This window comes from Hyperoodon ampullatus (assembly GCF_949752795.1).
Source record: "Hyperoodon ampullatus genome assembly, chromosome: 7".
In the NCBI taxonomy this organism is placed as follows: domain Eukaryota; kingdom Metazoa; phylum Chordata; class Mammalia; order Artiodactyla; family Ziphiidae; genus Hyperoodon; species Hyperoodon ampullatus.
In genome coordinates this window covers 60,940,947-60,953,003 of record NC_136920.1, presented here as the reverse complement: position 1 = coordinate 60,953,003, position 12,057 = coordinate 60,940,947, and the positions used below count along the sequence as shown (strand labels likewise).

General features: G+C 38.8%; 1 protein-coding gene across 7 annotated transcripts in view; it reads left to right on the top strand.

The window, feature by feature from the left end:
- Positions 1-12,057, top strand: part of NUP98 (nucleoporin 98 and 96 precursor) — a gene marked incomplete at both ends in the record, with an annotated part of 86,985 nt that overhangs the window by 52,541 nt on the left and 22,387 nt on the right. For all 7 annotated transcript variants that reach the window (XM_079707446.1, XM_079707445.1, XM_079707447.1 and 4 more), the window contains 4 exons: positions 730-843; positions 1,573-1,711; positions 7,498-7,675; positions 8,464-8,628. In XM_079707446.1, coding sequence (XP_079563572.1) covers positions 730-843; positions 1,573-1,711; positions 7,498-7,675; positions 8,464-8,628 — 596 coding nt within the window. The remainder of the gene's footprint in view (positions 1-729; positions 844-1,572; positions 1,712-7,497; positions 7,676-8,463; positions 8,629-12,057) is intronic.

Here is a 12,057-nt window from a genome sequence, read left to right as displayed (position 1 = left end):
TTTTTAAAATAACATCAATGTAGTCCTTTAAGTTTCCATTTGTCTGTGGGACTTTCTCATGTAGGATTTTTCATCTTGATTTTAGCTCTCAATTTGAGGATGTAAATTTGAAAGATACAAGAGGTTTATAGAAGGCAATAACATGTAAAACTAAAAGCATTGGTTTTGGAGTTTTAGCTCCACCTCTAATCCAGCAAATTACCACATAAGCCAAAAACCTGGGTTTGGACATCTTCCATGTGTAAAATAAAAGAAAAAAATAAGTCTTTCCCAGAATGTATTCTATGGAATGCCTTTCATAGTGCAAGTATGTTAATAGGTGTCATATGAAAAGGAAGTTCTGTGGTTAAATAAGTCTTGGAAACACTGGGTTAAGTAAGTAGATGTCATTGTTTTGTGAGTTTTCAGAACCTGTACTATACTATCTTATGCATGTTCTCCAAACTTACTTAACCATGAGGTTTTTTTAAAAAAACACTTGGTTTCTCTTAAGAATAGTGTTTCTTAGAAAAGCAGATTGAAAGAAAAAAAAAGAAAACTAGCTTGGAAAGATGCTTTATTCCTATATATTTTCTCTTTTTATAATAATTTACTGATTATTTCAGGTAATTTTTAAAATTATCCATTCTGTAGAAAATTTTTAAAAAGGAAAAAGTGAAATAAATATTACTGAAAATTCCTCTACCTGAGGTCAGTCACAACTGGTATTTTCTGTTTCTTTTGTCATAGGCATCGTTCTCACTAAGGTTGGCTACTATACTATTCCATCCATGGATGACCTAGCTAAAATTACCAATGAAAAAGGAGAGTGCATTGTCTCTGACTTCACTATTGGTCGTAAAGGTGAGTGTGAATTTAAGAGTTAGTAGTGTATAAGCCAGAGATCTTCACTTTATTTTTGTAATTAAGTAAAGGAAGCTCTTGATAGCTAAATTTGTTTTTTACCTACATTTGGACCCACCTTGGCCTGAATAGAGACTTTGATTGACAAGTAACAAAAAAGACTAGAACTTTGTAACAGTCTTTACAAAGACTGTTTGTAAGTATTTAGTAAGTATTTGGCTCATTGCAATTTTCTACAATTAAAATACTGTAAACAGCAAGAAATACTAAGTGAGAAAATTAATAGTTGACAAGAGATGGGTAATATTTAGGTTCAACTTCATATTATTAAGTTATTACAGATAAAATTTTCTTGGGGAAAAATCTCATCTTTCTGTATTGTATTAAAAGAAGGGCTCAAGTATTTTAATTCATACTGCAGGCTAGGTGTTAAGGGTTGTTTATGTAGCAGCCATACAGATATTTGGGGAGAGATTTTAAAAGGCTATTTTGAGGATAATGTTAAGTGCTGTAAAAATGCACATGTTAAATCAGATAAATGTATTTGATGTCACCTTCTAATACATATTATAGATGAAATAACCCATTCAAGGAATTGCTGGGTGATTTAGAATATTGATTAATGTTTAAAGCTGCTTGCTCCTTCTGATTATATAATCACTAGAAGTATGAAATGGGTATTTGCTCTCTATACAGGATGAGTTTTTAACTGTTTGCTCTGATTTATAGGTTATGGTTCAATCTATTTTGAAGGAGATGTGAATTTGACAAATCTAAATTTAGATGACATTGTGCATATCCGAAGGAAAGAAGTGATTGTCTACTTAGATGATAACCAAAAACCACCTGTGGGTGAAGGGCTAAATAGGTATGAATTTATTTACATATTTAAAAAATAATCAGCTAAATCACAATTTTTTCTGTTAACACAAATGTATTCATATTATATACAGTTTTTTTGCAACTTATCCCTTTGACTTACTATAGTGTGTGTGATTATTGTTTCTCTACTTTCATTTAAAAGTATAAGTGATAGGGGCTTCCCTGGTGGCGCAGTGGTTGAGGGTCCGCCTGCCAATGCAGGGGACACGGGTTCGTCCCCCCGTCTGGGAAGATCCCACATGCCGCGGAGTGGCTGGGCCCATGAGCTATGGCCGCTGAGCCTGCGCATCCGGAGCCTGTGCTCCACAACAGGAGAGGCCCACGTACTGCAAAAAAAAAGAAAAAAAAAAAATTTATATATATATAAAGTGATAAAGAAATGCTATAGTATGACTTTTTTGACTTCTTTTCCCTAATATCATCAGGTCCAATTGGTTAGTTTCCAAAAACTTTTGGGAAACACTTTTTTTTGGGGGCCACACTGCGTACCATGTGGCATCTTAGTTCCCCAACCAGGGATCGAACCCTTGCCCTCTTCAGTGGAAGCACAGATTCTTAACCACTGGACTGCCAGGAAGTCCCGGAAAATGCTTTTTAATACTGTTTTTTTCTTGTTTCTGTTGTGACTGTGCTTAACTCTTTCTCTATATTTTAGTGTGAGATACTAGCTTCTAATATGATCCACGTGAAAGGGCCATAATTAAAGTCATTTATGTTCACAACCCACTGATATTGAATCATGAAGAAATAGAAGCTCTGGGACTTCCCTGGTGGTGCAGTGGTTAAGAATCTGCCTGCCAGTGCGGGGGACACGGGTTCAAGCCTGGTCTGGGAAGATCCCACGTGCTGAGCAGCTAAGCCTGTGCACCACAACTACTGAGCCTGCGCTCTAGAGCCCGTGAGCCACAACTACCAAGCCTGAGTGCCACAACTACCGAAGCCCACGTGCCTGGAGCACGTGCTCCACAACAGGAGAAGCCACCTTAATGAGAGGCCCGCGCACCACAACGAGGAGTGGCCCCCACTTGCCACAACTAGAGAAAGTCCGCACGCAGCAATGAAGACCCAACACAGCCAAAAAATAAATAAATTTATAAATAATAATAAAAACAAAGAAATAGAAGCTCTGAACAGCCCTGTAACTAATAAGGAAATTGAATTAGTAATCAATGCACTCTGCCCTGGTGCCCGCTTCACCCAAGCACTGGACCAGATGGCTTCACTGGTGAATTATACCAAACATTTAAAGAAGAATTTACACCATTCTCCTCAAACTCTTCCCAAAAATTGAGGGAACACTTTTTAATTCTTTGAGGCAAGCATTACCCTGACTCCAAAGCTAAACAAAGATGCTACAAGAAAAGAAAACTACAGACCAAAATATCTTTAATAATTATTGATGTAAATATCCTCAACAGAATACTAGCAGACAGAATTCAACACTGCATCGATTGGATTACACACCATGACCAAATGGGATTTATTTCTGGAATGCACAGATGGCTTAACATACAAAAATTGATGAATGTCATGCATAACACTTATAAAGGAAGAAAACCACATGATCATCTTGGTGCAGAAAAAGCCCTAGACAGAATTCAACACCTTTTCATTATAAAGACACTCAGCAAAATAAAGATAGAAGGAAACTACCTCAGCATAAAAAGGCCATATTTGAAAAACCCACAGTGAACATCATACTCAGTAGTGAAAGACTGAGAGCTTTTCTTCTAAGATCAGGAACAAGACAAGGATGCTTGCTTTTGCCACTGCCGGAAGTCCGGGCCAAAGCAATTAAACAAGAAAAAGAAATAAAAGACATTCAAATTGAAAAGAAAGTAACATTATCTCTGTTCACAGATGATGTGATCTTTTTTTTTTAATTTTTACTTATTTTTTTGGCCGTGCCGTGCGGCATGTGGGATCTTAGTTTCTTAACCAGGGATCAAACCCATGCCCCCTGCAGTGGAAGTGTGGAGTCTTAACCTCTGGGATGCCAGGGAAGTCCCAGATAATGTGATCTTATATGTAGAAAGCCTGAAGATTCTACAAAAAACTTTACAGCTAATAAACAAATTTAGTAAGGTAGCAAGGTAAAAAATCAACATGCAAAAAACAGTTGAGTTTCTGTACGCTGACAATAATCTGAAAAGGAAGTTAAGACAGTTTCATTTACAGTAGCATCAAGAAGAATAAAATACTTAGGAATAAACTTAACCAAGGAGGCAAAAGACTTGTACACTGAAAACTACAAAACACTGCTGAGAGAAATTAAAGAAGACATATAAATGAATAGATATTCCATGTTCATGGATAGGAAGACTTAAAATTGTTAAGATATCCATACTACCCAAAGCAGTCTACAGATTTAATGCAATCCCTATCAAAATTCCAACTGCATCTTTTGCAGAAATAGAAAAAATTATCCTAAAACATATGGAATCTCAAGGGTACCATGAATAACCAGACTAATCTTGAAAAATAACAGAGCTGGAGGACTCACACTTCCTGACTTGAAAAACAAAGCTACAGTAACCAAAACAGTGTGTTACTGGCATAAAGACAGACATATAGAGTAATGGAACAGAATAGAGAGCCCACACATATATGGTTAAATGGTGACACGGTTGCCAAGACCATGCAATGGAGAAAGAGCAATCTCTTCATCAAATGGTTTTGGGAACACTGGATATCCACAACAGAAGAATGAAGTTGTACCCTTACCTTATGCCATAAATAAAAATGAACTCAAAATTGATCAAAGACCTAAAACATAAGACTTAAAACTATAAAGCTCTTAGAATATGTTTCACAACATATATGGCAAAGATTTCCTGGGTACAACACTGAATGCATAGGCAACAAATAGTAAAAATAAATAAACTGGACTACACCAAAATTTAAAACTTCTGTACATCAAAGGGCATAATCAACAGAATGAAAAGCCAGCAAATCATATATCTAATAAGGGGTTAATATCCAGAATATGGGGCTTCCCTGGTGGCGCAGTGGTTGAGAATCTGCCTGCCAATGCAGGGGACACGGGTTTGAGCCCTGGTCTGGGAAGATCCCACGTGCCGTGGAGCAACTGGGCCCGTGAGCCACAATTACTGAGCATGCACCTCTGGAGCCTGTGCTCCACAACAAAAGAGGCCGCGATAGTGAGAGGACCGCGCACTGCGATGAAGAGTGGCCCCCGCTTGCCACAAGTAGAGAAAGCCCTCGCACAGAAACGAAGACCCAACACAGCCATAAATAAATAAATTAATTAATTTAAAAAATATATCCAGAATATGAAGAACTTCTATAGCTCAACCATTTTAAAAAAATCTAATTAAAAATGGGCAAAGGACTTGAATACATGATTCTCCAAATACGATAAACAAGTGGCCAAAAAGCATATGAAAAGATGCTCAACATTGATAATAATTAGGGAAATGCAAATCAAAACCACAGTGAGGGGCTTCCCTGGTGGCACAGTAGTTGAGAGTCTGCCTGCCAATGCAGGGGACCCAGGTTCGTGCCCCAATCCAGGAAGATCCCACATGCCGCGGAGTGGCTGGGCCCGTGAGCCATGGCCGCTGAGCCTGCGCGTCCGGAGCCTGTGCTCCGCAACGGGAGAGGCCACAACAGTGAGAGGCCCGCGTACCGCAAAAAAAAAAAAAAAAAAAAACCCACAGTGAGTTATCACACCGCTTAGGAGGTTACTTAAAAGAAAAATAGCATGTTTTTGCAAGAGTGTGGAGAAATTAGAACCTTTGTGTATTGTTGGTGGGAATGTAAAATGTGCTGCAGCTGCTATGGGAAAGAGTATATGGTGGTTCCTCAAAAAATTAAAAATGAACCAGCAATTCTACTTCTGAGTATGTATCCAAAAGAATTGAAAAATAGAGTCTTGAAAAAATATGTACACACCCATATTCATAGCAGCACTGTTCATAATAGCCAAACGAGAGAAAAAACCCAAGTGTCCATGAATAAACAAAATGTATGTACACACAGTGGAATATTATTTAGCCTTAAAAAGGAAGGAAACTTTGACACATGCTACGGAACAGATGAACCTTCAGGACATTATACTAAGTGAAATACGCCAGTTGCTTGCAGAAAGACAAATAATGTATGGGTCAACTTATTTGAGGCATGTAGAGAGTCAGATTCATAGAAACAGACAGTAGAATGGTGATGATAACTTTTGTTATACCTTTTTAACCACAATAAAAATTAGTGTTAAAAAAAGTCATCTGTTATTATGTGGTAATCACTGTACTAAATGCAAGGCATACTGGATGAATAGGACACAGTCCTTGATCTCAAATATTGCTGTTAGAAGGATTACATTACCATTATTATCATCAATTCACACTCATTATTTAATGGTTAATACTGTGATGTTCCTGATACCTCACTCTGCAGGCATTCATTGTTAATGGTAGTTGCTGCTATTATTACTGTTGTTGTTATGTACAATAGCACTTTGAGACCTTCACTAAGACTTAGGTCTTTGCACTGGACTGTTAACACCGGACTTGGTCGAGGATGCATAGCTTAAGTGTTACTAAAATCAGATTGGGGACCCTGGTGGCACAGTGCTTAAGAATCTGCCTGCCGCAGTGGTTAAGAATCCGCCTGCCAATGTAGGGGACACGCGTTCAAGCCCTGGCCCAGGAAGATCCCACATGCTGTGGAGCAACTAAGCCCGTGCGCCACAACTACTGAAGCCCGTGCTCCGCAACAAGAGAAGTCACCGCAACGAGAAGCCTGTGCACCGCAACAAGAAGCCTGCGCACCACAACAAAGAGTAGCCCCCACTCACCGCAACTAGAGGGAGCTCACGCACAGCAACGAAGACCCAACACAGACAATCAATCAATCAATCAATAAGAGAGAATCCGCCTGCCAGTGTGGGTGATACGGGTTCAATCCCTGATCCAGGAACATCCCACATGCCACGGAGCAACTAAGCCCGTGTGCCACAACTACTGAGCCCACGTGCTGCAACTACTGAAGCCCGCGTGCCTAGAGCCCATGCTCTGCAGCAAGAGAAGCCACCGCAGCAAAGAGTAGCCCCAGCTCACCGCAACTAGAGGAAGCCCTAGCACAGCAACGAAGAACCAATGCAGGCTCCTCCCCCCCTCCCCCCCATCCACACAAAAAAAAATCGGATTGGAGGGGCTTCCCTGGTGGCACAACGGTTGAGAATCCGCCTGCCAATGCAGGGGACACAGGTTTGAGCTCTGGTCCAGGAAGATCCCACATGCTGTGGAACAGCTAAGCCCATGCGCCGCAACTACTGAGCCTGCACTCCAAAGCCTGTGAGCCACAAGTATTGAAGCCCGCATGTCTAGAGCCCATGCTCCGCAACAAGAGAAGCCACCACAATGAGAAGCCCATGCACCGCAACGAAGAGGAGCCCCCACTCGCCACAACTAGAGAAAAGCCCACACGCAGCAATGAAGGCCCAATGCAGCCCAAAATAAATAAATAAATAAATTTACTAAAAAAAATCGGATTGGAAATAATTGGTGTACCTTGGTAGTTTGAAGTAAGTGGGGTTTGACACTCTTGAACCAGATATTTAGCTAGTTGATGTGGGGGTAATTCCTTACTCTTAAGCCCATCTACCTTAGGAGCCAAGACTCAAGTTTATGAAACACCTGCAGAATAATTCCACAGTAACACAGGTACCTTTATTTGCTGTGTATATATGTGTTACTTGGCTTTCTGGTTATAAATATGAAATATTTACACTTACTTGATTGTACATTACAGGAAGGCTGAAGTTACATTGGATGGAGTTTGGCCAACAGATAAAACATCTCGTTGTTTAATAAAGAGCCCAGATCGACTTACTGATATCAACTATGAGGGAAGATTGGAAGCAGTTTCAAGGAAACAGGGAGCTCAGTTCAAAGAGTACCGTCCTGAAACTGGTTCTTGGGTATTTAAGGTATAGTCATTTAACCTAGTTCTTATAAACTGTAGTTATAAACTGTGTTAGAAGAGATCCTTTTTTAAATTCTGTTTCTACAAATTAGGAAATAGATATAGAAATACATCATAATTTGCTTCAAATTACACATCTCATTAAACCCCAGAGCAGTAAGGAGCTATTATAAACTTTTTGAGCACATGATTCAAGTTCTACACCCCATCTTATGACCATTTAGATATACTTCTATGGTGTGTTTTTCTAATTTGTGACATCACTGGGGACATCAGGCAGAATTTTTGTCTCTTGGTAGATCACCTCTTCCTAAATAATTTTTATTCTTTTAAAGATTTCTGGGTGTGTAGAGGTTGACTTCCTCCCTTCCTTGATAGTTTAGTCCAGTGGATTCTTTCTCTTCTAGACCAGTTGGATTATTTAGCTTGTTGAAGGCCCTTGTGTAGGTAGGGAACAACTAGGCAGTACATACACACACACGTGTGCGCACACGCAATATATACATATATACCGAAAATAGTAATGACTCTTCTGGATTTGGTTTCCTGTATTAATATAGAAAGTTCGTAATTATATGAGCAACTGGTACACGCACCAAACATCATCTAAATCGTAGAAAAAAACAGTAAAGTGTGATACGTGACATTTCATTGTGCTTTAAATATTTTGATCTCTCTTTTTTTTTTTTTTTTTGAAGCTAATTCTGTAAGATTGCAAGGGCAAGTATAATGGAAGCCCTTCTGAATATAACAGTGTTAAAAGTGATTTTGTTGGATTCTTCTCTTCCTTAGGTCTCTCATTTTTCTAAGTATGGCCTTCAGGATTCCGATGAAGAGGAGGAGGAACGGCCATCCAAAACTAGTACAAAGAAGTTGAAGACTGCCCCTTTACCTCCTGCAGGCCAGGCCACCCCATTCCAGATGGCTCTTAATGGCAAACCAGCACCTCCGCCCCAGGTAGAGACGGGACAATGAATTTGAATGGAGTCCATGATACAGACGTTGAAAGCAAGTCATTCAGCTAGTACAAAGCTGTTTTATGACCCTGGAACTTTGAAGAGTACAAATGTATTGGCAATCATGTTAAGACAATTACAAGGGAGGGCATGAGGTGGTACTGGCATCTGTTGTTTACTTGAGAGATTCAAAGAATTCTCTTGCTGTTTGGATCATTCCTTCTACAGATTGTCATCCTTAAACACCTCCCTCTCTCTTCATTTGGACTTGCTGAATTCTCTGCTCAGTGATCAACTTAAGATAGTATTTTGCTTGTGTGGGTTGATGCAAAGTAAACCCGACTTTTGTTGACTACCTGATGTGCAGTTTAATCTTATTCTTTACCTCCATGTTTTTTTTAAAAGTTCAGGTTAGCTTTCTGCAAGGGTTTTTAACTCCATTTTTCTCAAGTTGTTTGCTTATACTTCAGGTAATCTCTTGATATTTGTATTTTGACAATACATAATCTTTATGAAAATACATAAAGCTTTAGAATACAAATGAATTGTTGGCTTGGGGAGAGTAGGGGCTGCATCATTTATTGCAATTACCTGTACCACACTCTTTTTCAGTATTGTTAAGCCAGTATAAACCTTTTGTCCTTGTAAGGAAAGGTTTGTAATTTAAATATCAGGTAGTTTCTTTGCCAACTCATAAGAGAGTTTTACTTTCATTTGGATGTTGTTTATATTCAATCAGGTTATAGCAGTTTTTTTCTGTGCTGCCATACTCATCTCAAAGAAGACAACTTGATATAAAATGTCTTTGTAAAGCATCCTCTACCTCTCAGCTGCTAAAAGCAGGACCTTTGGAATTTTCCATGCTACAATTCTTATGGCTGCTGAAATGTGCGATTTTTATGATTGATTAAATAATTTCTTGGGAGGCACTTTGGAGACTTTTGTGTATGTATGTTCACGTTTGCGCGTACAGGGTGAGGGTATGATATAAGTGGGAAATGGGAAATATGTTGACTTTTATGTTTATAATTTTAGCCTTTAGAATACTCCTCTATTTAGAATACATCTCTTCTGAACTAAAGAAATGCTGTAAATGGATTTGGTTTTCCAGTTACCCACATTCATTTTGTCTGAATCATATGCTTTGTATAATCTCTCTTTCCAATCTTGCAGTATACTGTATATGTATTTCTTTGGATAAGAGTCAGTTAGCCTTCTTTTCTGCCAATAAAAGTAATATGTAGGCTCCTTAAAGATACAGCTGAAAAAGAAAAGCTTCATCTTGTGGCAGATAGAGCAAATTTATGTAATATTGACCATCAGTGGTTTTTAGGCTCTTTAATTTCCAGAATACACCTAGTAAGAGATAACAATAAAGTCCTGTGATGGCACTACAGTAGGTGAGAGTTCTTTTGAAAAACTGAGCACCAAAAAATTTCAGGAGAAGGTTCTAGGAAAAGGAGAGGTGGTAAGGATCAAGATGGGCGAAGAGAATATAGTGAATAGGTATCTTATCCAGATATCTCCTTTGATTGAGGAAGTGGGTGGTCTTTGACCTTTTGGATCCAGAAGGGAGAAATGGGTAGACTTGTTTAGATATTTAGGCTAATGTGTTAGAACAGTAAGAGGGGTCTTTGGAGAACTCTTCTTTTGTAATGCCCAGTGACCTAAGTGAGGTTAGGGGAAATGCCAGTGGTTGCACAGTTTTTTGAGTTATTAGCATCAGGACCTACATTTTACTTGGCATGAGGAAAATACTTGAGCCATCTGAATAAACTGGAAACAGCAATCTTCTCATCCCAGTGTCAAGATGACTGTCTTCACATTGTCACTTGGCTCCCTGGAGGGGTTGATTTCCGTGATACAGTGTTCCTTCAGTCTGCTATAGCTTTCTTTCCCCTGCTGTACACAATCTCAGGTTCTCTGACTTTAGCCGGTGGGGGGGGGTCCTTAAGGCATTAGGAAGATATATAGTTTTGTTTAATGGTTACATTTATTCTGCTATCTTTTGTATAATATCCTCAGTCTCCTCTTTGCAGTTTGTTCTTAAACCTTGCTTTGCTCCTAAAAAAGCAAGTGAATCTAAGCAACCAGAAAACAGAAAGGTAACTATATTTTTATGTAATCTTCTCCTCTATGCCTTTTTTTTTTGGCTGCGCTGCACGGCTTGTGGGATCACAGTTCCCCGACCAGGGATTGAACCCCGGCCACAGCAGTGCAAGCACCAAATCCTAACCACTAGGCCACCAGGGAACTCCCTCTCTATGCCTTTTAAGTTAGAGAAAATGTTGGCAGAAAACCCTTCCTCACAGGTGAATTAGGGCAGTTGCAGAAACATTTGTTTGGTAGTTAGAACATTTGTTCTAAAATGCTGATCTAAGACCCAGTTTTCAGCCAACTGCATCAGTATCTTGGAGAGCCCATGTATCTGGCATTGGGGCTCAGGCATATTTATATTTTAAATGCTTTCCCCCAGGTGATTGAGATATGTAGCCTCGTTTCGAAACTGTCGAAAGACTTCAGATCTTTAGCAGTGAGGTAGAGAGACATGTAGCTTTTTCCTAAGCTTTATACTGAAATGTAACTTGTGTTCAGTACCATCAAGACACACTAGTTGACTTGCTCAGAAACTTAGCATTGTTTACTCGGTGAGTACATTCAAATAACTTTAAAAGTTTTTTAAAGGAAAAAGTGATTAGAATTTAGAAGAAAATTCCATTTTATCTTGTGTTTACTTGTTTTAAAAAATAAAGTGGCAGGTATCTAAAACTTAGCCAGTGAATCAATATATATTTTAATTTATATTTATGTAATTTATACATATTATATATAAAATAATTCTATAGCCACAAGCCTTTTTCAGATGTTCATGTTATTGAATCCTATGCCTCCTGCAGTAATATCCATGAATGTATGTGTAGAAACATGCACACTTTGATGGGCCCTTGTGACCCTGGCATGGGATTGCTCTTGAACACCGTATTGTTGACAGGGCTGATTTTCCAGCAAAATGAATATAAAACGTTCTTTGCTGTTAGAAAACGAGTTGTTTTGGAGGCAGGCAGTAGTAGTACTTATATACTGGATTAGGCTGTTTGGCTGGGAGAACAATATGAATTATTTAAACGTGGGTTTGACCTTGGATTGGATATTTACCCTTTGTTGAATAAGGGTATCTTGATTTCACTTCATTGCATTACTTTATCTATTGGATTAAGAAGAGATGCTGTATCTTTAGGGTATTGTTTACATGAGGAAGATTCTTTTGAGCTGGAGAGTGGAGGTTTCTAAAAACATTAAAGGTTTCAGTCATGAAACATCACCCTCAATATATCTAAAGAGAGTCATTTTGTAGATCTTGTCTGTTTACTTAGTATTTGATGGGCTTCTTTTTTTTTTACCCCCTTCTTTCCTTACTCAGGTACCTTCT